This window comes from Danio rerio, chromosome 7 (assembly GCF_052040795.2).
Source record: "Danio rerio strain M-AB ecotype USA chromosome 7, GRCz13ab, whole genome shotgun sequence".
Classification (NCBI taxonomy): domain Eukaryota; kingdom Metazoa; phylum Chordata; class Actinopteri; order Cypriniformes; family Danionidae; genus Danio; species Danio rerio.
Window position 1 is genome coordinate 52,606,092 of NC_141027.1, and position 24,272 is coordinate 52,630,363.

Sequence of the window (24,272 nt, forward strand, 5' to 3'; positions counted from 1 at the left end):
GCATGTCAAAGCACAAACCAAGCATAAAGACAAAGGAATTGTCTGTAGACATCCGAGGCATGATTGTCTCAAGGCACAAGGCAGGGGAAAGTTATAAAAAAACTTCTAATGCTCTGGAAGTTCCAATGAGCACAATAGCCTCCATGTTTGGAACCACCAGGACTCTTCCTAGAGCTGGCCTGCCATCTAAGCTGAGTGATCGAGGGAGAAGGTGATCAATAACCCAATGGTCACGCTGTCTGAGCTCCAGCATTCTTTTGTGGAGAGAGGAGAACCTTACAAAAGGAAAAACCATCTGTGCAGCAATCCACCAATCAGGCCTGTATGGTAGAGTGGCCAGACGGAAGCCACCCACCTGGAATTTGCCAAAAGGCATCTGAACGACTATCAGACCATAAGAAACTAAGTTCTCTTGTCTGATGAGACTAAAATTGAACTCTTTAGAGTGAATGTCAGGCTTTACATTTGGAGAAAACCAGGCTCCACTCATCACCAGGCTAATACCATCCATACAGTGAAGCATTAGTGGTGACAGCATCATGCGGTGGGGATGATGCAGGAACTGGAAGACCAGTCAGGATAGAGGGAAGATGAACGCAGCATTGTACAGAGACATCCTGAATGAAAAACTGCTTCAGAGTAATCTTGACCTCAGACTGGGGTGACAGTTCATCTTCCAGCAGGACAATGACCCAAAGCACACCGCCAAAATATCAATGGAGTGGCTTCACAACAACTCGGTGAATGTCCTTGAGTGGCCCAGCCAGAGCCCAGACCTAAATCCTATTGAACATCTCTGGAGAGATCTGAAAATGTCTGTACACCATCGCTTCCCATCAAACCTGATAGAGCTTGAGAGGTACTGCAAAGAGGAATCGGCAAAATTCACAAAAATAGACACTTCAAAAATACTTGAGGCTGCAATTGCTGCCAAAGGTGCAAGTATTGAGCAAAGGCTGTGAATTCTTATGTACATGTGATTTTTCAGCTTTATTATTTTTAATAAATTTGCAACAATTTCAAAAACTATTTTTCACATTGTCATTATGGGATATTGTGTGTAGAATGTTATATAATGCATAAATTAATTTAATCCATTTTGGAATAAGGCTGTGACATAAAAAAATGTGGAAAAAGTGAAGCGTTATGAATACTTTCCGGATGCACTGTACTTGAAGACCAGATTTTCTTTATTATAGTAGCCTCGGCCTATTGAAGTTTCTTAATCGGTGTAAGGAATAACTGGCTGTTTAAATAAATTTTGATATCGGTGTAGGTGTCTATAACTTTTGCGAAGCATTAAATCACATATTAGCTGACAAAACACATGCATGACTGATCAAACGAAAAAATAAATCAAAAACATTTGTTGGCCCAAATGGGTTTACCAACCAAAACAAATGAATAAAAAAAATCTGGATTGACACCAATTTCTTGGAATAAAAGGAGAAGATGGGGCCAACAATGAAGTTGATTTAGACCAATATCAAGGCTGTCTTGGCCCAAGCACAGCACAAGCTTTTCCAATTCATCAGCTTCTTAAAGAGAAACAATTCAGGTCTCAATAAAAGGCTTGCGTTTTTTTTCTGCTTCTGGGACTCTCCCTTGTGAGAGGACGGTCTATATTAGCTTCACTTTTTCATCTCTCTGTGTCTGTGACAGGGCCTGAATGAGCTCGTTGTATGCCTCCACTCCAGTCTGTCTTCATTGTTTGCAGTCCTGGCAGGGCAGAACCCAGACTGAGCCGCCTCTGAGTCTTAGCAGCTGGACCGACTCGAGGAGAGAGAGAAAGACAGCACAGGTACAAAGTGCTTCTTGTTCCACCTCTTCTTTCCCAGCTTCTTCTATGCTGCAACACTCTTCTATCTTTTTTATACCCCATTGGTGGATGCCCCTCTGTCTTATCTATCTCTCTCTCTCTCTCTCTCTCTCTCTCTCTCTTCTTTGTCTTTATTGATTCACACTACAGTTAAATAGTGTTTTGTTTGGCCAAGATGGACACACAATAACAGTGCTGGTGAGGAGATGGGGGTTCCTCTCTGTAAGAGGGGAGGAGAGAGTGTTTCATGCTTTGAAAAGCCGATGGAGGGAACAATAATGGTAGAGAATCTATCTATGTATCTCTCTCTCTCTGGCAGTTTGCAGTTTGCTGATGTTTACTGGTAAAATTTACACATATTTTTAAGAGATATAAATAAAATTGTCAGTAATTACTCAATAGTCATGTACTTCTAAGCTTGTATGGCTTTCTATCTAAGAAGATAGAGAGAGAGAGAGAGAGAGAGAGAGAGAGAAGAAAGGAATGAGGAGAAAAAGGGAGAGGGGGGAGATAGAGTGGTGGTCCTTAACTCTGAATGTTTTGGGGACTGGTAGCCTTGAGTTCTTAGGAAGGACTGGGTCATATGGTCATCATATGGAGACTATAAAGCACTACAGAGAACAAACAAATGCTTTACATTATAGTGAGAAGAACAGAACAAGCCAGAAAAAGAGCACAAGAGAGAAAACATCAAGACACCACAGGCTCACCACACCATTTACACTGCAGTAATAATAGTTTAAAAGATTACAAAATTAAACACTATTTCAAAAATTAAATAGCACATTTCACGTTACTACTAGGGATGCACCAAAATGAAAATTCTTGGCTAAAACTGAAAACTGAAAAAGAGGAAACCAGGGCTAAAAACCGAAAACAGCAAATGAAATTATGCCAATTATTAGTACTATTGCATTTATGGCTATGACTGTGTACTAAGCTTACTAAAATCAAGGCACTGCAGTTGCATAAATTAAATTATTAAAGGTAAATATTAAAGTTTCAAAAAGGTAAAGTTTCAAAGAATAAATCAAATACAAACTATGAAAATGATTTGTTTAGCACATAAGCAATGAAAACATGCACAAAAGCAGGCACATCAATTTAAACGGGTGCTTAGCCAAACAGTGAAAAGTGCAAAATTATATATTCAAAAAGGCAGCAACAACAAAGCTCCAAAAATGGCAATTTATTAAAATGAAAAAGGCTGATACAAGGAGTGTATCATTTTGAAATGTTACACACCTTGTATCAGCCTTTTTAATTGAATAAATTGGCATTTTTTTGAGCTTTAGTGCTGTCACCTTTTTCTATTTTTCATTTTGCACATTGCAACAATTGGTTGTGACTTCTGGCGATGGGGACTTTAGACAAAACCATCTAGCTGTTGACTGACGCTTGAGAAAGATTTGAGAAAGTGTATTTAAATATGGCCAGGGCATAAATAAACATTTTTGTCAAATATAAGAGTATATTTAGCAGAAATGCGGCTAATATCTAGCAGAGCATTTTGTGTGGGCTGCTTTATTTCTGCATTCAAGTAATGATCTTTATAATGCAGTTTAAGTTGTGATGAAGTGCAAAGGATCCAAACAGAATGAATAGACACACCGCAGACATGATGCTTCAGACAAGCAAATGCAGGCCACGGCTTCTGTTTGTTATCACAACATACGGTTTCGGCCGCATTGTTTCAGAGATAAAAATCTTTCGACTAAAAACTGAAACTGCACTTTTGGGTAATTTTGGATGAAAATGTTCAGATGCTTAATATTCGGTGCATTCCTATTTACTATGTTTGTATTCTGCGTTTGTAGTGTGTATTTTGTAGTGTGTAAATAAAAAATGAATAGGGGCAATAAAATCGTTCTAATTTTAGCTCTTATGTTTACAGAGTCGTTATGGTATTGTTATGAAAGCATGTGACAAATTTTGCACAGATGATATCAATATGACTATTGCGTTTGCCTATTCGAATGTGGTCTCATCAGCAATAACTATTATACTTTAATTGCTGACTGCCAGTTTAAATCAAAAACTAGCACGGCAACAAGTTACAGAGCAACTGGAATCATTGGATCATTGTTCAGTGGTAAGAAAAACAAGCCATTTCAGGTGTTGGTTAGAACAAAAACTGCTTTTATATAAAAATAATTTGCTCTATCACATGCCGTTGCTGTAGTTAGAAAACGGTTCTAATCAGACTTAAATCAGCCTTTATGCTCGATAGACAGACACACTCAAGTTAATCTGGTAACCTGTAACTGCGTGGATTCATCAGAGGAGCAGAGTGTTTTGATGAAGGTGTGCAATACCTAGTTCAACCACTGGGTGTCAAACTTACATGCTGCACTTTTAAAGTATTCAAGACTTGTTATCAAGATAGTGTGAAGACGACAAACAAAAGTAAAAAGTAATTGTTGATTAGCGACGTGAGTAACGCAGTATAAAGCAGAGCTTTTATTAGTTCTTTCAGATCATGCGGGGAAGCGGCACGGTTTTATCATATTAATACGTTCTGCTACCCTATGCAGTCTAACAAGATGTACAACATATTTAAACATGTTTGATATTTCCCTGTTCTATACAAATAAAAACAGAAATCGAGGATCTGTGATGTCATTACCATGGCAACACAAGACATGGTTGTGTGTCGCTCGTTAAAATAGCGCATTTCTCTTGTATTGTAACTTTTTTTAATACATTTGTGAAAATGTAAATATTTAAGTCAGCAAAATATGTACTCTTCTATCGTTCTTTAAATATTTTGATACAAAATCTTACATATAGGGCCTTTAAATTTGCAAGCTTGACATATTTTGTATTCACGTTGCATTACCAAAGGTTTTCTTAGTTTACTGTTGTTAATGAGGAGGTGTATAAGGTCAACTACAAACTAGGGCTGCACAATTTTGGCTAAAACGAGAAGCACTATTTTTTTAGCTTAAAATCAAGATCACAATTTTCTCACAATTCTCTAGATGTTAAATAAATGTATAAAAAACAAGTAGGCTATTATTATTATTCTCAAACATATGGTAAAAAAACACTTTTAATATTAGGCCTATGTGTAGGTCTACTGTTGGTTAAAATGCTCAAGTGTGTACAGACTTGGAATGGTGGACTTGAACAGACTTTAAATATGTCCTGGTTGTTAATGCACAGTAAACTGATGGCAAAAGTATACAACTATTCAAAATCCTAAAGTTGAACTATTATGTTTTGAGACATGTTTGTTATTTATCATTGACAACATTATTAGATTATTTTTTTCACTGGTAAAATGAGACATTTGTCATGATCAAATTCCCTTTATATATATATACAGTATATTCAACATTATATAGGCTAGATTAGATTAGATTCAACTTCATTGTCATTACACATGTACAAGTACAATGCAACGAAATGCAGTTTAGGTCTAACCAGCAGTGCAATAGCAGCAAGTGCAGGATACAGGTATAAGTTATAAAGTAAAGTTATAGAAAAACTATGGTGATATTTACAGATGGATGTACTATGAACATTATATACAGGTTGTATTAGCTACGAACAGAGATTTACAATAAATGAATATATAATAAATGTACAATAAATGAATATATGTACAGGTTGCTATTAACAATCTTTAGTGTGCAGATAAATAAACAGGATAACAAATGTATATTTGGTCACTTTACAATAAGGTTCAATAGTTAATGTTAAGTAATGCAATTACTTACATGAGCAAACAATGAACAATACATTTACTACAGTATTTATTCATGTTAATAAACTATAGTTAATGAAAATACAGTTGTTCATTGTTAGTTCATGTTAACTCATGGTGCATTAACTAATGTTAACAAGAATGGACATGAATGTTAATGCATTAGTAAACGTCCGATTATGATTAAGAAATGCTGTACAAGTGTTGTTAATGATTAGTTCATGTTAGTAAATGCATTAACTAATGAACCTTATTGTAAAGTGTTACCATATATTTGCAGTTGGTGTGTACATAATTACAAATGTCCATGTGCAGTTGGTATGTACAGTTCAAATAAGTAAATCAGTGCAATAGTGCAGTAGTAGGCTAGAGTAGTTATGCTGACACTGTTTCATGTTTTAAACATGTACAACACTTTGTCTTCAATATGAAAGAAAATATCAAATGCTTGTCGTAATCATAACTTTCAAATGTGATATGATCATTGAAATGATGTGCGCGCTTTTGGTTTCACTTTCACTGCCAAACAAAACAAACACACGCAAATCATACTTCCCACACGACTCATAAACGATCGCTCTGGGAAACATTATTTACAACATAAACAAATAAACAACAAAATAATGTACAACATTGAACATTATTTACAACATTATTACCTGTTATTCACAGCCTACGGTTCTGTTCATTGGCAGGCACGCGAGTGTTCTCTTAATAGTTATAAAAAATAAATAAATAAACAAAAAAGTCAGCTCATTTGTGATCTTGCGGCCGCAAATACGTAATTACATTATTACAGAAATTACATTTTAGAGTGAATTGTACCTTATAAATACAGTATGTGATTTTTTACATAATTTGGATGTGTTCATGTTGCTGAGCAATGTATATAAAACAATGTAAAGACTTGTGTGTCCGCCTTTATGCTTCGCGGAATTGTAGAAAAGCAGAATTAAGATCATGTGTAAGGTCGAATCAAGATTGCGATCTTTTTCGATTAGTCATGCAGCCACTCCAAACTACAGTTTAGCTGTCATTAAATAATGATAATAATAATATAGTACCTTGTAGTGCTACGTTTTTTGAAGATATGAAAACAAAATTGAAAAGCCATCTTACAGAAAATCTCATCAGAACTGTATTAATCATCATCATTGACCGTCCCAGTCATCAACAAACACCCTGCCAATTATCTACACTGCGTTATTTTAGTTGCTCACCCTGTGGAGTGGTCAAAGGTCAACATGACGCAGGAGGTCATGTCAGCTCACACAACGGCATCTTTTATTGCAGTGACCATGAAAGCGCTCTCTATAAACATTAAAAGACCTTCTTTGTGAGTCGGAAGAAAAGAAAGATATCAAGCTCTCTTAGACCAACCAGAAGGCCTTTCCATCCCTTCATCTCTCCTCAGAAGCTTCTCAAAAAAAAGCATGAAAAAGCTCTTAAAAGAGCTCGCTCAGAACTGGGCACACACATTCTCTTTCTCTCAGGAAAGAGAAAGAGAGGGGGCATAAACAGTTGAGGAAAGAAAAGCACAAGTCCCTCTCAGTCAACCGGTAGGGACAGAGTAGTATTGTTAAGACCCCTTCACTGGTGTGCACACGAACACCCCCCGCCTCCCCTCCCTTCTCCTGAATCACATGAAAACAAACCCAGTTATTGAGAGGTGCTTGGACATCTTTGATTAGACCGAGTGACTCAGCAGGAATGGAAGAGGAAGAGGAGGAGAGAGCGGGGTTTTAGACAGCTGCTGAAAGAAGAGAGGGAACAGGGTCTCACCTCATGGTCTGGGATCTCAGAAGACAGAGTCTGTCCCAGGACGGTCCCCGTTAGATAGGTCCAGCAGCGGGCAGTATTGGCAAGGTTATAGCCGCCTGAGAAAGGAGAGAGAGGCAGATTTGTATATACAGTGAGTGAAAAAGAGAGAGATGGGGGATTGAAGTCAGCAAAAGGGCTTCATTGTACTAGTGTAATTACTACCTTTCATCTAGAGCTTGGCTAGGCAGGTCCGCAGCTTAGAGCTCATTTCAAAATCACAAAAGTTCACTTTCTTCTCTTAGCCCAACCCCCCCTGGCCGTAACAACACACTAATAAACTTTTTGGCCGAGTCAGAAAGCTGGCAATAAGGACAGAAGATGGAGTTTTCAGCGTAAATACGTGGAGGGGAAACAAGCTGAGGCAATACTGCTGAAACTGCCTGTTGATTAATGCTGATAAATGGACAATACATCTAAAAATTAAAGCTCTGTCTTTAAGTGTGATTCACACAAACCAACAACCCACTTGTTTAAAACATAAGAACTTGTTATTAATAGAATATGTTTTCAAAAGTTTTGGAACACTCCTCCAAATCATTGGGTTTAGGCAATCTCTTATCACTTCCATGACCACAGTTGTATAAAATCAAGCACCTAGCCCTACAGACGCTTCTACAAACAAATTTGAAACAATGTATCTCAGGAGCTCAGTCAATACAGTGGTACAGTGATCGGTGCCACCTGTTCAATAAATCACTCTGAAAAATTTCAAGGCAAACCTATTGGAAAAAGCACTTAAGCCATTAAGTGGTAGTTAAAAAAAAAAAAAGTAAATTAAAAAAAAAAAAAAAAAAAAAAAAAAAAAAAAAATCACAGTTGGCAAGTTTCTGCAGAATCAACAGCTACATACTTCAAACTAAGGGTGCTTTCACACCTGTGAATCGATTCAGTTGTTGCGAAACAGAGATTAAAATTGTTACATTGTTGCTCTTTGCTCTGCAAACTGCAAAGTTTCTAATCGGACCAAAAGAGCTAAAACAAGTCACGTGCGAGTAAACTCTCCTTACATTGGTCAGAGTGTCAGGGTTTATTTTGTAGCGTCCCGCTCAGCTGTCAGGAGAGGTGGTGGTTTGGTGGTGATTGACAGGGTGCGCGCGCGTGACGTGTCTGAGGAGAGACACGGTGGGGAGGGGTGAGAAGGGTGCGCGACGATGCCTATGAGGACTGGGAGAGAGACGCAAGATTACCGGGAGATCATCACTCGTTTGCGGGCATCCGGAGACTCGCGAAACTTCCCGCCCTACTCATAATTCTCTCTTCATATAGCCGTAAGCCTATTACATATCCATAAAACACTGTGATATAACCGCGCTCGGATCGGATCGCTTTCTCACTGCAATCGAACCGCTCCAGGGTTCGTTTCAATCGAGCCGAGACCACCTCATTCAAGCGATCTCGGAGCGATTACTTTGGCGCAGAACAGAGCGCGATTGCCCAGTTCACATATGCCAATCAAACCACGCTAACTGGGCAAACGAGATACGTTCCGAAACAAAAGTGTAGGTGTGAAAACACCCTTACACTACCTGACAAAAGTCTTGTCGTCAATCCCAGTTGTAAGAGCAACAAATAATAACTTGACTTCTAGTTGATCATTTGGAAAAGTGGCAGAATGCAGATTTTTCGGATGAATTATCTGTTGAACTGCATCCCAATTATCACAAATACTGCAGAAGACCTACTGGAACCCGCATGAACCCAAGATTCTCACAGAAATCAGTCAAGTTTGGTGAAGAAGAAATCATGGTTTGAGGTTACATTCAGTAGGGGGGTGTGCGAGAGATCTGCAGAGTGGATGGCAACATCAACAGCCTGAGGTATCAAGACATTTGTGCTGCCCATTACATTACAAACCACAGGAGAGGGAAAATACTTCAGCAGGATAGCGCTCCTTCTCAAACTTCAGCCTCCACATCAAAGTTCCTGAAAGCAACGAAGGTCAAGGTGCTCAAGGATTGGCCAGCCCAGTCACCAGACATGAACATTATTGAGCATGTCTGGAGGAGGAGGCATTGAAGATGAATTCAAAGAATCTTGATGAACTCTGGGAGTCCTGCAAGAACGCTTTCTTTGCCATTCCAGATGACTTTATTGATAAATGATTTGAGTCATTGCAGAGATGTATGGATGCAGCCCTCCAAGCTCATGGGAGTCATCCACAATATTTATTCATTTTTCACTGCACCATGACGGTATATTCTATACTGGAAATTATTTCTGTTAAATGACTAGATTTTTGTCTAAGCTAAGTCAGACCTTACTGTCCTAATTAAATCATTAAAAATCAAGGCATGATCATATTTTATTTTGTTAAAATAAGTGTAATCTAGAGGCCTTTGGCTTTCATATAAATTCTGATACCAAACGATCAACTAGAAGCCAAGTTATTATTTGTTGTTGTTCCAAAAACTTGAATAGACAACAAGACTATTGTCAGGTAGTGTAGTGTGGCCTTCAGATTAGCTTTAAGAAAATGGAATAAGTTTTCAGATTTTGATTAGATACTACCATGTAAATGAGAAACGAATCAGTGTAAGGAATCGCACATCAAAGAAGGTGGAGTTCCATAAACCCACTGATTCTGTCAGGGCTGTGCAAAGACCTTTCGAGGGGCATGTGTTCAAAGTGAAGGTATTGCAAACTGAAAAAGGGGAAGGAGTAGACAATCACAAACTGACAAGTGAGGGGGGAGGGAGGGGTGGACGGTCGCATACTGACCAGCAGGGGGAGGGGTGGTGGTGGTGGCAGGGATGGACGATCACGAAGTGAAGAGTGGGGGGCAAGTTTTTTTAATCCAAGAGAAAACATGGCACAGGTTGAGCCCTACCTGTGTACGTCTGTCATGGACTAATGGTAGGTCAAAGTAGTTCCAAAAGATTCAAAGTAAATCGGCACACTGCCACTTTAGCTCTCAAAGAAATTTTTTAATGTCAATATCACAACGTTTCGACCGACATGGTTTTCATCAGGTAAAGCATTGCAAATGGAAGTACTCCAGAAATAGTCAAACAGCTCTACACAGCACCTGCAGTCAATTATCACAATCAGCTAGCAAGCCGATAAACAGGAACATTTTCATCCAATAATATACATCTAACAATATGAAAAACATACCATTACAAACAAACATTTAAAATACAAATACAAATTCTCACTATAGACTTCCTCGGAGACAATATTGATTGAATGAATTGTTGCGCACAATGTAATTTTACAACCAAATGTCAGTTTTTTAGTCATCCCCATTCAGGTAAGCAATTAAAGATTAAAGGTGTGATTTCATGCAACACAAAAAATGTGATCTATATGATTAAATGTCCTTGTGGTTTTGCCTATATAGGTCAAACAAGACAGTGTTTAAAAACACGAATTGCTGAACACAGAAGTAATATACGATTAAACGATCAACGAAATCCTATCGCCGTTCATTTTAATGCATTGAAACATAACCTTGCGACGTTGCGATATATTGGCATTGAACAAGTGAAGGTGCCGAGAAGGGGTGCCGAGAAGGGGATGTTGACAGACTTTTATTACAGAGGGAAGCGTTTTACATTTACACACTAAACACTTTATCTCTGAGAGGTTTAAATTTGGATTTTGATTTAAAATCCTTTTTGTAAGTGTATTTGCATTCTATATTGTTGTATACTTTTCCCAGAGATGGGTTGCGGCTGGAAGGGCATCCGCTGCGTGGGGACTTGCTGGATGAGTTGGCGGTTCGTTCTGTTGTGGCGACCCCGGATTAATAAAGGGACTAAGCTTACAAGAAAATTAATGAATGAATTGTTGTATACTAAATATGTACAATATTAATGATGAATATTGAATTAAATATATTGAATATTAATTAAAAAATTAATGTTTTTTGCCCCTAGGTCTACTGGCCTTGTGTTTGATTGATGTGTTTTTGTGCAGGTGTGATGCGCTATATCTATTTAGCCTGTAGAATATTGTCTCCGAGGAAGTCTATAGTGAGAATTTGTATTTGTATTTTAAATGTTTGTTTGTAATGCTATGTTTTTGCACACATGGTATGATGTGCCCACATTTCTGTTTTTTGCAAGGTCAAAGTAGTTCCACAAAAGTTTTGGTGAGCTGTTTCAAACTGTCAAAATGAGCTTAAAAAAGAACTTCAGTCTGGACAGATATTGTTTGAAATTACATAATTTTAGTTTGTTCTTTAATTTAGTTTGAAGTATAACTGGGTCTTAATGTTTCAGTAAACCAAGACATTTTGGAAATTGGTTTGGGAATAGCTCCTTCATATTTTAACATGACTGCACAACATTGTACAAGGCAAGGAACATATAGATGAGCAAGTGTGGTGAGGAGGAACTTATAAATTATGTCATGTAAATTACTTTTCATATCTAAAGATTTTTTTTAAAACATAACATGTTCCATGTACTTACTAAAGTAATTACATTTAATAATGTATAACGGCACACAACAAACTCTGAACCTAACTCTGCTTTCAAACCCCAACCATATAGTAAGTACATGTAATTAATTAATATTAGTCAGTATTTAAATGAAAAGTTGCACTGTAACAAGGACACTTTAAAGTAAAGTCAAGACTTTAAAAAACATCTTCATTTGTATTGAGATATAAACAACAGTCTTGTGGAAATGTAGTGATAAAAGATGAAATTTTTTTTTTGATTGAACTATCCTATTTAATGAGAAAACAATTTAACAAAAGCAATAACACGCACCTCCTCCTAGTAGCAAAGTAGGTAACTCCCAGCCAAGTATATAGGTTAGACACTTTGCGACTCCAACAGGAGTCATATTAAAGGAGCACATAGGGTCACCAGCCATGGTGTCTGCACCCAGTTGCATCACAACTGCTTCAGGGTTAAACAGAGCTTTGACTTCCAGCATCACACTGACAGAAAAACAGAAAAAAGTAATAAAGTCAGTATTAAAATGACACTGAACCACAAACATTAGAAGGAATTGAGTGGATTGACTGGTTATTGGATCTTTACAAACCTGGTGAATGTCTGGCAGTACCGATCATCACGGACGCCATCTTCAAAGGGGACGTTAACAGCGTACCAGCGTCCTTTACCCAGCCCAGTGTCAGTCACATCACCTGTGCCTGAGAAACAAATGTTAATGTCCTCCGTCAAAAACATCCATATTTATAAGGACAGTACAGGGATTGTTCACCTAAAAGTAAAAGTTACCTCACCATGATTAGTCAAGTTCTTGAAGGTTTGTCATTTTTAAATTGAGTGACATTAGAAATGTAGGTGTCATCTTTGATAGAGCTCTCTGTGTTTTAAAAGCCATGTAAAATGTCTGTTGTTCGTACATATTTTTTTGTCTGAGGAATATTGTAAAAATCAGAAATATTGTTTTAAATGAAGAAATGGAGATGCTTGTCCATGCCTTTATCTCTTCAGGGTTATTGTAATGTTCCGTACACTTCTCTGAATAAATCTTCTATGGAGCGATTGCAAGTTGTGCAGAATGCAACTGCAAGACTTTTAACAACACCAGTGTGAGGTGGCACATTACTCCTGTGCTTAAGCCTCTTAATTGGCTTCTAATTAGGTTTAGAGTAAATTTTAAGATTCTGGTAATTACACATAGAGCTCTGCATGGTCAGGTCGCCCTTTACATTCAAGACCTTTTACATGGTCACTCCTGTGGCCGGTCTCTGAGGTCTTCTGGCAAATACATTCCCAGAACATGTTTTAAATCGCAATGAGCTTCTTCAATTTGTTGAACACAAAAGAAGATATTCTGAAAAATGCTGGTTGATGGTATTCATTGCAAAAAACATTCCTGCTGAGGTCTATTGGAAAACCATCAACCAGTAGTTATGCTCAACAGAAGAAAGAAACTCAAATAGGTTTTGAACAAGTGAAGGGTGAGTAAACGAGGACAGACTTCTTTTTTGGTAAACTATCCCTTTAACATTATTAATTTACTTTATGCTTTGCTGAACACTGATGTTACTATTTACACTACAGTTCAAATGTTTAGGGTCAGTCATTTTAGTATTTTTAAAATATATATATATATATATATATTTTATTTTATTCAGCATGGGAGCAAATTCAGCAAATGATGTTTAACTGAGCAAGGACATTTTCACAGTAGGTCTGATAATATTTTTTTCTTCTGGAGAAAGTCTTATTTGTTATAATTCGGATAGAATAAAAGCAGTTTTTAATTTTTTAAAAAGCATTTAAGTCAAAATTATTAGCCCCTTTAAGCAATATTTGTTTTCGATAGTCTACAGAACAAACCATCGATATACAATGATTTGCCTAATCACCCTAACCTGCCTAGTTAACCTAATTAACCAAGTTAAGCCTTTAAAATGTCATATTAAGCTGTAAAGTAGTGATGTCACAATTTTTTATTAAGAATTCTTTAGTTATGTGCATAACATTTTGAGACAACTTCAAATCCTGATGTTCTGTTTACTAATACTGAAGGAACATTTCATTTTATAGCTGTTACTGTACCATTGCTGTGTTGGGGATTTCCAGTTCCCAGAATACTATGCATGAGACTGGGGTTGGAATGAAAATGTTGTAATGAAGGGTATTTTAATGTTTTCAGAGATGAAAAAAGGGGGGAATTTGTTCGTGCTTAATGTCTTCGGGGTTCCTACAGAGGTGAAGAGTGGAATTTACACTTAAGACAGGCTAATGACTACAATTTACTCAGAGTGACTGCTGTTTAAATACAAGTGCAGTGATCAGACTCTTCCTTAAGGCCACCAACATACAGTACAACAGAAAAAAGTTACAATTAGGGCTGCACAATATTGGAAAAATCTGACATTGCGATATTTAATTCTTCTGCAATTAAATATTGCGATATGAGTACAGTTTCACAAGATAGCTTGAATAGCTTGATTTGACATTTTTCTAGGGAGTCTAACAGTATTTACATCCAGAAATTGAATAACCACATAATGCAACAATTTTGATCTATTTTTATCTTTGTTTTATCTAGTTTCTAGTCCAAATATCTCAACAGTCTTGGAACAAGATTAAGAAATGAGTGAAAATTATTAAAAAGTAAAATGATCTGACTGTGGGGGAAGTAAGAAAAAAAATGTTGGTTGAAATATATGAGAAATATGAGAAAATACTTAATGATAGCAGGATAGAATGGTAAAATACGAAATAATCCTTGCAAAAATTGGAATGTTGACATGAATAAAGTGAACAGGAAGTATTTAAGAAAAAAAAGTTTTGCGAGTTGCATTCGCTCACAACGCATCTTTGCGAGGGAACACAGAAACTTTATAAAGTATATTTTTTTTCTGTCACACAGTTTTTTTTCCTCCCACTCATTTTGTTCACCACCATCACATTCCTATTGAGTCTCCATAGAAGTCAATGGTTACAAGTATCCAGTTTTCTTCAGTATATCTACCTTAGTGTTCAACAGAAGAATGAAAAACAAACAGATTTGGAACAAGTAAAACGGGAGTAAATCAATTTTCATTTTTGGATGAACTATCCATTAAGTAGAGTGCCATTCATAATTCAAATAACAGCATTACAAAAAGCTATTCCAAGTGTGCCACATGCTGAATTAAGGTGCTGAATGTCACATTTATAAAAATGAATTGGCAACAGCGCTGCAAAAAGAAACCAATAATAAATCACCAAGCAAATAATAATTCAATCACACAGTGTCTTGCCTTAATAGAGCATTCAGCCAGTTACCTTTGCTGAGCGCTATTGTTAAAGTACTGAAGGGGCTCTCAGAGTCTCCAAGAAGCCACAGAGCTCCAGTCTCTGTTATCAGCTGGGTAATCAGACTCTGGGCGCTGGAGTGGAGCCGGCAGCTCAAGCTCTGGCATAGCTTGAAACATGACTGTCAATTAAGGGAATTAAAAGACATGCTGGTCTTCACTGAGGCGTAGAAGCATGCTGAACTAACCTGGGAAGAAGCCAGGGGAGAACTTGTGCAGAGACACTGTCATTACTTTAGAGGTGAAGCTGAAAGCATCCTCCACACCTGGAGAGGAAACAATGCACATGTCCACTTAAAGGGAAAGGATATTAAAACAGGTCTGATAGAAAGCTTAGAGGAGGTGCTCTTTGACCCTGATGGATAAACAGATTAAGATAAATAAGGAATACAAGCTTCTATTATATAAACAAATCAGTGAAAAAACAGAGACTCTAAAAGAAAGAAAGGTCAGAAAAGTTTTGTTGGGAAGTGTTCCATGCTATTAAGATATTTACATTTCCACCCACATTTAATGATTTAGAAACATTGATTATAAATCAATGTGTTTAAGATATCAAAACACTGGTTTTAAAGACAGCTACTTTTTATAGTAATGATTAAACACTAGTGCTGTCAAATGATTAATTGCAAGATATCATAATTAATATTATATAATGAACAAATTAAATCTGAACATACATCTCACATGTATATATGATGTAAATACATGAATGTGTTTAATTGTGTTGTGTTAGTTTATCAAAATATTTAGCTGCAGTCTATTGCTGATACAGATATTCATACACAGATGCAGATGGAAGAGTTAACTTGCTGTTAAGTGTTTACAGTTTGGCTATGACCATGTTCCGATATGGCAGACAGCCTATGAACAGCCTTTTAGAAGTAACTAGCTGTTACTAGTCTTTTGGTGCACACAATCATATTTGATGCCATTTTTATTTGTTTGTTTGGATAAGTTGAATTTGAGGATGTACCCATGAACCATCCCAGCGTTTGCTTAAAAATAGTGACCTGAGGTGCATTTGATGCCCTCGGCTGAAATGGGCTATCTTCTTATTCTTTAGAACCGTTTTTATTGCATTAATCACAAACAGAGGGATGTGCAGTCCTATGCTGGAGCATTGAAAATGAAATTACTTTTTTAAATCCAAAGTATGTAAAGAATGATGGCACAGCATTGGGTTATAACAACCCAGCATTTTTTTTTAGAGTGCATGCAAATCTACTGTATGTATAAAATACATTTTCAGTTACACTTTACAAAAAGGTTTCACTAGCAAATGTTTATATATTTACAAACAACAAGTAATAATGAACAATACCTGTACAACATTTATAATTAATGATAGTTCAATATCCACTAATGCATTATTGAAATACTGTATGAATTCATGCTTGTTAACATTACTTAATGCACTGTAAGTCAACATGTACTAGCAATAAATAATAGCTTTTTTTATAAACTAATGTTAACGAGCATGAATAAATACTGTAATAAATGTATTGTTCATGTTAGTTATTAAAGGCACTGTATGTACGTTTTTGAAACTTCTAAAGCATAAAAATACCATAATATGTTAGCAGATGTTTAAAAAACATGCTAAGTGAACACTCTTGTTTATCTGAAAAACAATGCTGAAGTCAATGCCAGTTTATCCTATTTTATTTCAGCACCCCGGGTTGCCTTGGTGGGAAACAGCTATTTCATTTATTCAGTCAGGAAGGCTCTTAAAGCATTCTTCCATGGTTGAAATGCAACCTCCGGTGGACAACAGACTCTGAAATGAGACGCAGATTCAGAGTTCCACATGAGGTGGTAATTAATTAGCAAATATTCTAAATATTTTTAACGGAAACATTAGGTGAGCAGGTTACATTGTAATCCCGTGTCCTAACAACAGGCTATGTGACGGGATTTGCAGTGATTAGCAATTTGGCTGAAACACAACAAAAATGTAAATACAGCCATTCAGAAGCATAGAATAATGCACACACTGCACTCCAGTAAAATGGTAAGGTTTATAATCTAATTATAACATATTAAACCTCTTTAACATTATTAAATGTAGATGCTGAATCCCTGATATGTGTTGGTTTGCACTGAGTCGCAGTTGTGAAGATCAATTTCAAGCTGTTTATTTTATTTTTAAGATCTGAGGTGAACTATCTGCTGCTGCTTTCAGTAATGTGGCAATAACTGTCATGTAAAATGGCAATTAAACTCACATTATTAGCATTTAACACTGAATAAAGCACATGAGGTGTACCTGAGGTAATCAAAGTCAGTTTTGTGTTGTTCACCTGTGAGAAATAGAAGCCATGTCTAAAATAAAAATTTAAGGTGTTGGTTAGGACATCAATCTGGCAACCTGCGCTAGTGTGTTTTGAACCAGGTGTGCAATACCACTAGGTGTCAAACTTACATACTGCATCTTTACCTAATAACTAATAGAATCTTATTGTAAAGTGTTACCATATTTTCATATAAATATATTTATAAATAACTTCATTTCGATTATTAAAAAGGTTCAGTAGAGTGACATGATCACCTAACATTCTCTCTTGCCGTAAATATAGATGAATTTGAAAGTCTGATTTAAAACTTAAGCTAATTTATGTACTAAATACATGCTAAATGAAATTAACAACAACAGCTTGTTATGGTTATTGTTGTGGAAGTGTTATTACCATCTCCATGGTGAAGGTCCACATCCACATAGAGAACTCTGTCATACTTCTCCCGAAGTTTGAGGATTCCAAGAACCGCGTCATTCACATAACAGAAGCCAGATGCCTCGTCCCTTATATAACAACACACATTCAATTAGCTGCTCCAGTGACCCACTGAACAGTGTCATGCACACACGTAAACAATAATCTACAGTAAACAAACATATTTTACAAAAACCCAACACTAGGCTTGTTTAGCAGTCTCATGCAAACAAACCATAACATTAGCATGTTACCAAAACATAGAAATAGTAAACCACACAGATCTCCTTATATGCTAAAGATGAGACTGGCATGAGACTGGCATCTCAATGATTGATGTAGAGGTGAAACACAAGAGGGTGGGCACAAAGGCCCGCTGTGCTGTATTACTTCTTGGCGTGATGCCACCCTCCGGCCCAGTTGATAGCCACATCACACTTTCCATCCAGCAGATTCTGGGCAGCAGTCAGAGTGGCTCCTCCAACGGCAGCCGCGTAATCAAAAATACCCTCCACCACCGGACAGTCATAACCTGAACAAAAGAGAGCATCGAGAGGGGGGTTTGATAACACACAGAGACAATGGGATGGGGTGTAGAGAGGAAAGTGAGAGGAAAGATAGCTCGGAGAGTGAGAAAGAACAATAAACACTGAGCTACATTAAAATAGATCCTCTGGCGAGAGCTTTGTTTCCCCCTCAAAAACAATAACACTATTCTCTATCCCCAGAGACTAGCGTGAAGTGTCTGTTTGTCAGGCATTTAAATTGCACTTGGCTGTGATCCAGTACAAAAAGTAAATACTGATAAAAATTACTGGCCAGTCAGAAAATGATTCAAGTATAATACTGCCCACTGCTGGAGGCAAGACAGCATTGCATGCACAAAAACAAGGAATACTGATGGGTTGAATTGGTCAGACGTGTATTGTAGTATATGCACCAAATTCAGCTTACAAAGGTGATTTTATATACATAGAAAGCATGATAATTGTACAAAAGTTGTCAAAATAATAATACAATGTACATAAATTGAGGAAATAAGTCGAAATGACAGTCAAATGATGTTGAATGTTGTGAAAATGGGGTGAGGAAAATAGTAAGATTGTGCTTCCCCCCACTACTTTTTGAACTGGTTTAATGTATTTGTTATTTTAAGTGTATACGGACAAGTCAATATTTTTGTTGATTATGGTAAAATGTATTTTGTTTGAAGAATTGTTTTAAGTGTAACAGTGAAATTCTGTTTGAAATAAATAAATCAAATGCATTTAATCTCTTTTGTGATGATAAAATTTTCAATCTAAATTTGGGAGAAACAATCATCATTCAGCATTCAGATAGAGTTTTGTACAAATAAAATAGCACAATAATTCAGAAATGTACTTAATTAAAAATATATAAAACAGCAGGTGACTTTGCCAAATGTTGTTGTATTGAAAACTTCATGACAAATGAGTAAAACATTAGTCTGAAGTGGTAAAAGTAGAAAAGGTTAAAATTATAATGTACTTTATATGACTGTTGTTTTATGGTTCCTTATTATGATTATAATTTAAATACATTTAGTATAATGCATGATGAAGTGGAAATATTTATCAATACTTAGTCCCTTTTCAAATTAATTTACAAAATAATAAAATAATTAATTTGTATTCTGAGGATGCACTGTGATCCTTCAATAAAAATCTTTTAATATGACTTCAGGCGATTCTTGTCCAATATATGACTGAGAAGATATTATAAAAATTAAGCAAAACACAATTAAAAAAAAAAGAACATTTCACTTATAAGATTAAACAAATGTTTAACAGAATATACAGTGCTCAGCATAACTGAGTACAGCCCATTTTTAAACTGAATATTTTTCTCCATTTCTCAGTGAATATAGGCAATGTATTTTGGAGCATTTAAACAAAACAGATTTATTAAACAGATACATTTATTACAATTATATTTTAGTCACTAAACATATTGAGAAATTGAAAGATAATACAATTAAATTCAAGCAAAATATTGCTAAGCAAATGGCAACCTACAAAATAAAAAAATAATAACAAAATCTTTCCTTTTTTTATTGTTATTGCTCTTTATTTTTTCCTTTCTTTAATTTGTATTTAATATTTTTCTATAACATAAACTTGGGTGTGCTAGTTTTTGAATCATTATCATAAATTATTTTGTTAGATAAGCTCCAGATTTGACTTCAGTACTGACTAATCTAATGTAAATGCACAAATATAATATTGTAGAGCTTCCTATTAAAATATAAATTTAAAAGAGAGATTTGTAAGGGGTGTACTGCTGAGCACTGTATGCATGTCATTTTACATGTAAATATATAGTAGTCTACATGCTTCACTCTGGGTCATATTTTGAGATTTTAATTAAAATATTTATGGGTATTTTTTAAAAGAAAGTTTGAAAATGCCTAGCTTATGAAAACAAAGCGAACAGCCATTAATAAAGCAAACAGCCATTTGCCGAACAACAGTGTTTCACCATCCTGATGCTCTTGTGTATCAATTGCATTAGCAAATGAAGTCAAATACATACTCGTGGCTAAAAAAAATAAATGTAGTAGATATCTAAATTAAACAGCTCTTACCCAGTCCAAAGTCAGCAGACTGAGGGTCATCATTGTCCCCGTCCTGGCTGATCTTGTGCAGGTGCTGCAGGTATGAGTCTGTATGAAACACAGCCATCTCCTCTATTGAAGCCACATGAGGCTTCACGACCCTTAATAAACAACCATTTTGAGAACATAATTGTCAGCTAATATTGTTAACATGCTAGAAAATAAATTTAAATACAGAGAAACTGTGCCAGTACGTACAAATCAAGACACACCTCATGTATTTCAATAAGCCATACGCCTCGATCAGTGAATGCACCATGCTCGCCTGTAAGAGAAACAAAAGTAAATACCTTTTTTTTCATTTAAGACACTCATTGATTCACATACACATAAATTTAAGTTATAATGTTAACGTTATTTATTTGATAAAACAAAACACTCCAAAGAATTACATTGTCATGGATCATGAAAGCAGTAATTTTTCGTTGTTACTAAGCTAATTAAGACAAGCGATAGCGTTGAATTGTTAAGCTGAAACGTGAAGCATCTGGCAGATGTGTATGTTGTTTTGGAGTGTGTGCGAAGTGCAGTTCATCTCACCCGGTTTGGCACTTTAGACAGTGAGTCACATGTCTGTATGTATTCCGGACTGTAAACATACACCACGCTGCGAGTTCTGCTTTTATCATCATTACTGTCGCTTTTTTCACTCATTTAAATCAAACTATTAAAATCAAAACACCACATAAACAGATACACAGCCCCGCAGTGAGCTCTGGCTGTCCTCACAATGACTGAACCTTACAACAATAAACTTCCGTTATTTCATAATAAAAGTCCCGTAAACTGCACGAAAAACCTTAGTTAAAAAAAACACATAACTGCCCTAATTGTAATTGTATATTGATTCTAAATATTATTCCATTCGGATCTTCACTAGTATCTGTTGATTTTAAGGGTGCCATAAAATAAATCCTAATTTAAAAAAGTCTCAAACATGCTACAAACTATTGAAATGGACTGTTTAATAGTCAAAAGGTTGATACTCTTTTTATAGTGTTTGATGTGGAAATCTTTTTTCATTTAAACTTCCTTAAATAAACATCCATTTATTTGAGATTCAACTTTAATAGATCTTATTTTCTGAGGAATTATGCAGAAATAAGTACGGTTTGTCTGACAGTGGGTTGTGCCAATTCCTGCTAGTTGTATGAGTTTTTTTCTAAACACAATGACAGATATTTCTTGCTTTAATCATGAACACTATTTAAATACATTTCAACAAAACAAAGACTTATCTCTTTATACATTTGCTCTGTAAAGACAAACAACGCATTAATCTTTTTTTTTTTAACTTTAAAGTAAAATATAATTTTTTATTGTTGTAAATTACAGAGATCTGAAAAAAAGAGAAAACAAACCTTGTACGCTCCCCAAATTTACATTTAGACACAATGGCTTATTGTCTTCTCATTCATTAATTTTTATTCAGCCAAGTCATTTTTTTATCAGTTAACGCCACAGCGAATAAACTGCAGCGGATGCCCTTCCAGCTGCATCTCGGAACTGGAAAACACCCATACACTCATGTTTTTTGATTGGTGGGAAAAAACGGAGCACCAGGATGAAACCCACGTGAACATGGGGAGAACAGGCAAACTCCACACATAAATGGCAACTGACCCTTATTGTGTGCTTTTTCTTTACTGTCATTTAAATAGTCAAAACGTCTTGATTAAAGAAAACTTTGATTAAAATTTCAGAAACAGTGTAAAGTTTTTTAAGATAGTGTACTGTTGTTGACTTTTTAGAGTTTTTGACTGTTTCGGTTATATAAAACAGCAAAAATACACAAATATCCTCATAAATTAACAAGTGAAATAAGTTTATTTAAATTTATTTTCATTTAGTTCAAATTATTATACTGTGAGCAAAATAAATAAATGTTACTTTTCCATAATGGCTTCTCTGAGTACATGCACACATCTACCGTTCACTTGTAACACAGCTTTAAAGACCACAAATGCAAGTCTAAAACACAAAACATTAATTACTAAACAAAGTAGTCACCTCTCCATCAGTTGAGACTGTAAACGTACACTACATTCTCATCATAGCTGATGCAGTATATCTTTTTTAGGAGCTAAACAAAAACAAAACACTTTCATGCTTAATAGAGCTCAGTCAGGGTAGATATTCAGTTTAGTTTATATGAATAAGAGACTGCCAGAGACAGGTTTACAATCTTTAAAGAACACTCCAATTTTTGGGAAATATGCTCATTTTACAAGTTACTTGTAAAACTTGTTGAGTTTTACCTTTTCAAAATCCCTTCAGCCAATCTCTGGGTCTGGCAGGAGCACTTTAGCTTAGCTTAGCACAGATCATTGAATCAATAGCCTCTCACTCAAAAAATGAAGAGAGTTGTGAAAAATGTCCTATTTCGTCCCATTTTTAAGTCTTATTTTGTCACTTCCATAGTGGCATCGCGTACTAAGACCCACAGAAAACGTAAAGTTGCTATTTTGTAGTTCAGTAGGAGCTATTCTCTCATTCTGGCAAATAATCAAGGAACTTTTATTTGCGCCTACTTCAGCCATAGCACAGCAGCAAAGTTGCTTTGATTATTACACCAGAATAAGAGAATTGTTTATAAATAGCAACTTGTCATTTCCTGTCAGTCTTAGCACACAATAAACTACACAAGTGTCAAGATTTAATTAAGAAAATTATTAAAACTGCTAATGGTCTAATCAGATTCAATGATTTATGCTAAGCTAAAGGTGACTTGTAAAATTAACCTTTTTCCTAAAAAAATGGAGTGTTCTTTTTTTAAAAAAAAGGTAAGTGCTTTGTATGTAGAGTCTGTATATCATAGATTACATACAATCTAGTAAACTCACAACCTGTTTTTTATTAGCAGAACAACTGCGGACTGTATTTCTCCATTTTCCACAGCCTTATGTTTCATCCTGATATTAAATATGCTAAATGTACTGTACCTAATGTAAGAACTATTCAAGGATTACCATTAAACTTTAAACTACAAAATATATTATGTGCTCAATGACGAGTTTATTCAATATTAAAACTCACACAAATATCTCATTAACTGACTTAAAATAGTGGTCTCTTGACTGTACAATAAAAACTATGCTATTTAAAAACCTAGGTAGGGGTCACTGTACAGTACAGGCGCCACTAGGCAAGAAGTCCTGGGCATAAGTAGCCACAGCTTTAGTAAGGTAAGTCATGGTGCCGAAGCGGCCGCTGGGTGCAGTGTCATACAGGAGCCGACAGATGCCCGTAGACTGATCCTTCTCCAAAATACTGTCCTCAGCACCAAGATCCTTCTGCAGACGACAATGAAAGTACTTTTTTTTAACTTGTAGATATTTTTATGGTGACCAAGAGAGCTTAATGTGCTGTAATTTAAGAAAACACCTGCAGTTACAAAAACCGCCAGCAAATTAAGAAAAGATCGGTTTGACAGTGTACGTGTTGCAAATCCTCACAATGCAAACACTATAAAAACACTCAGCATTTTCTCACAACATATGCAAATAGCACAGAGCACAATGGAAATGTTTTAAGGGGACCCTAAAATGTGATGGACATACTGAGGTTGTGGTTATTTGGGTTAATAATATACAAAAGACAAGAGAAAGGTGTAATCGGGATGTTAAAATACACAAAAACCTTTTAAATACCACCTACAACTTCACTGAGCACAAGTCCTGGCCCAATAAGCAAATCCCAGCCAGGTTCATCACATTTTTGGGTCCCCTTGAAACATTTCCATTGTGTTCCACACTATTTGCATGTGTTTTGAGCAAATGCAGTTGTATTGTTAATTTTGTTTGCGTTGTGAGAAAATGCTAAATGTATGCTGTTAATTA

General features: G+C 35.9%; 2 protein-coding genes and 1 long non-coding RNA gene across 9 annotated transcripts in view; 1 reads left to right on the plus strand and 2 right to left on the minus strand.

Moving 5' to 3' along the window:
* Positions 1 to 21,195, minus strand: part of hdac8 (histone deacetylase 8) — a 50,736-nt gene extending 29,541 nt beyond the window's left edge. Inside the window, 9 exon segments of one of the 4 annotated variants that reach the window (NM_213431.1) lie at positions 7,311 to 7,405; positions 12,068 to 12,240; positions 12,348 to 12,456; positions 15,273 to 15,350; positions 17,775 to 17,887; positions 18,189 to 18,330; positions 20,404 to 20,534; positions 20,646 to 20,698; positions 20,974 to 21,195. In NM_213431.1, coding sequence (NP_998596.1) covers positions 7,311 to 7,405; positions 12,068 to 12,240; positions 12,348 to 12,456; positions 15,273 to 15,350; positions 17,775 to 17,887; positions 18,189 to 18,330; positions 20,404 to 20,534; positions 20,646 to 20,698; positions 20,974 to 21,087 — 1,008 coding nt within the window. In that variant the 5' untranslated portion in view covers positions 21,088 to 21,195. 4 annotated transcript variants of the gene reach the window in all.
* On the plus strand, positions 1,652 to 3,642 carry LOC147836116 (uncharacterized). Its single transcript, XR_015496245.1, has 2 exons — positions 1,652 to 1,801; positions 3,381 to 3,642. It is a non-coding gene; the product is annotated as an uncharacterized LOC147836116 (long non-coding RNA).
* Positions 21,196 to 22,241: 1,046 nt separating the features above from the next.
* Positions 22,242 to 24,272, minus strand: part of phka1a (phosphorylase kinase, alpha 1a (muscle)) — a 36,991-nt gene continuing 34,960 nt past the window's right edge. For all 4 annotated transcript variants that reach the window (XM_087261771.1, XM_087261769.1, XM_087261770.1 and 1 more), the window contains one exon: positions 22,242 to 23,726. In XM_087261771.1, the coding sequence (XP_087117897.1) occupies positions 23,553 to 23,726 (174 nt within the window). In that variant the 3' untranslated portion in view covers positions 22,242 to 23,552. The remainder of the gene's footprint in view (positions 23,727 to 24,272) is intronic.